This window comes from Penaeus japonicus, unplaced genomic scaffold, assembly GCF_977035675.1.
Source record: "Penaeus japonicus unplaced genomic scaffold, GWHDUDI00000001_assembly GWHDUDI00000001, whole genome shotgun sequence".
NCBI lineage: Eukaryota > Metazoa > Arthropoda > Malacostraca > Decapoda > Penaeidae > Penaeus > Penaeus japonicus.
In genome coordinates, this window is record NW_028234403.1 from 26,540,150 (window position 1) to 26,542,649 (window position 2,500).

The following is a 2,500-nucleotide window of genomic DNA, read 5'->3' on the forward strand; positions in this document are numbered from 1 at the left end:
CAACTTTCTTCTAGCACCAGCAGGAGAGAGAGCCTTGAATGGCATCCATCTACGGTCTCTAGCAAGCAATAAAGTACCGCAGATGAAAGATGTGCAGGCAGAACAAGAGGAAAAAGGTGACTCAAACCATGCCCAATATCTACAATGTGCCCCTGTGCCAGTAGGGATGCCTATTACTGTGGCACTCACAGTCATAAGCACAAGTTCCCTTCTTCTTCCCCACCTCTTCATGTTATCTTCATTTTGGATGATTATATGTTTCGTATTCATTCATGACAGCACACAAATAACAAAAAATAAAGCTGTTTTTTGTCCTCCCCTAAAATAGCAATAATTATCAAAATAAGTATTAAAAAAAAAAAAGGGGCTCTAGCTCTACAGTGACTGACTAAAAGAGAGTGGGAAAAGTCAAGGTATGTTGCATGAAGCTGCTCGCCTGGGTAAGCAAATCCCTGTCATTAACCCATTCACGCCGGTTGACGTGATAGCACGTATTATGGTTTTCGCGTCAGATGCCCTGGACAAGCTATGAGGGGAAGCCGCGCGCTCGGGCAGAGCGAGCGGCTTGTGCATCCGAAAATCTCGAGGCGTTAGGCTTAAGCGTTTGAGAACCCCGGTATTGGGACCGCACAAAGCCGGAAATGGCCCCAGTGTGAATGGGTTAACAGGTTACTGGAAATTTTATATTAACATTACCTAGTCAATCTTTGATGGAAGCATATTCAAATAATGTCAAGAAATTAACACCCACCTGTTTATGCATTTCTTCTAATCGCTCCTCAGACACATCAGTTTTGATGGTTTGCATTACGGTGGGCAGATCCTCCTCATATATCTGTATTGCTGCCTCTCTCCAATCAATGACCTGAAGAACCAGTTAGAGAAATTCAGTACATACACACCCAATACAAGACCTATAGTGTTGGTACTACAAATAATACCAAAGTTGAAAACTGTTTGCCACTAATGAACTCTCCAACAATGTTTACAAGGTTGTGTATGTCACAGCTTTAACCTAAGGAGATACTAATAAAAAAAAAAAAAGTAAAAGGGGGAAAACCACAATTCAGAGTTACAACTTGAAGTTGATCCTTACTCAAATGCCATGTCCTGAAGGTATCAATAATGTTCATCATGACCAATGATGTCTATGACTTGCCATGCATAATGGTATCCCTTTAATTAACACACTCTGCCACCAGCTGTAACCCGCTAGCTGCCAGTGATTGTGATCCACTAACTTCACCTGTTGTACCCGGTGGATAAGACAGATATTCACGTGTCATGGTCTTTATTGGTGGACTCGGTTAATATACTTGACTCCGGCTGAGGGCCAGAGGTCAAAGCTGTTTGCTCTGCCTGTTCTCTCTTTGTCTGAGTGCTTTCTATAGTCTGGGTTCCTTCTGTCCTGGTTTATCTGAAGCCTTTTAGGCTACTTTCTATGCCTCAAAACTTCTGCAAACAAATATAGCTGCTAAATGCAGCTGTACAGTTAGAGACAGAAGTGGACACAATAATCAGGAAACATCAGGGTCAAGACTGAATACTAACATATAACAAACAACTAATACAGCAAGTACAATCAGTGTCTTAGGTCACATGATATGCAATATCAGTGCCTTACAATCCCAGGTGTCATGATTTTTTGGTCTGGCAATGGACATCGATTTTGGATCACTGTTTCTTTATTGTACTATAAGTAATGAGTGATTGATGATGATAATTGCAAACATAATTACAATAATTGCCATAATATTGAGCAAAAGTGTTTCACCTAAAATCCAAAACATAGATAACACCATTTTCTCTTAGCACCTGTGCCAGTATCGGGATGCCTTGTACTGTGACATTCACAGTCATAAGTACAGGTTTCCTTTATCGTTCCTACCTCTTCATGTTATTTTCATTTATTCACGACACAGTACACGAATATGAAAAAATGAAGTTGCTTTTTGTTCTCCCATAAAACAACAATAATGAGCTGGTATGGACCCTATACTATATTTTAGTCAACTGCAGCATTAACAGAGCATGTCATATGAAATACAAGTCTCAATAAAAAAAACACAAAAACAGCTCTAGTTTTACTGAAAGACTGGGAAAAGTCAAGATGTGTTGTATGAAGCTGCCTCACTCTGAAATAAAACCCATCCTGGAGACTGGGCAAGCAAATCTATCCTCGTCTGCAATGGGTTAATCTATGCAGAATCACTTCAGCACTTCTTGATCATATTACAGTGAGCAGGGGTTCATATCCTGTAGTGTTTGTCTTACTGTGATGGTTCTTTTTGCTGAGTAACTAGCATTTGTCAAAAAAGCTCCATTTTACTCTGAGTTGCCAAATCTACCATGTGACCATGCATTCCACATCTTTTAGCCTACACCTATACCAGGAAAGTTTTGTGTCAACAAAAGGACAGATTTCTTGATATCAGAATTTTTTTTACTAATTTTTTTTTTTTCAAGCAACTTAACCCATTGCGTATGGGTGTCATGACAT

General features: G+C 39.8%; 1 protein-coding gene across 1 annotated transcript in view; it reads right to left on the reverse strand.

The window, feature by feature from the left end:
- Positions 1–2,500, reverse strand: part of LOC122264403 (exostosin glycosyltransferase sotv) — a 7,851-nt gene that overhangs the window by 2,837 nt on the left and 2,514 nt on the right. The window contains exon 4 of the mRNA XM_086537982.1: positions 752–865. Coding sequence (XP_086394108.1) covers positions 752–865 — 114 coding nt within the window. The remainder of the gene's footprint in view (positions 1–751; positions 866–2,500) is intronic.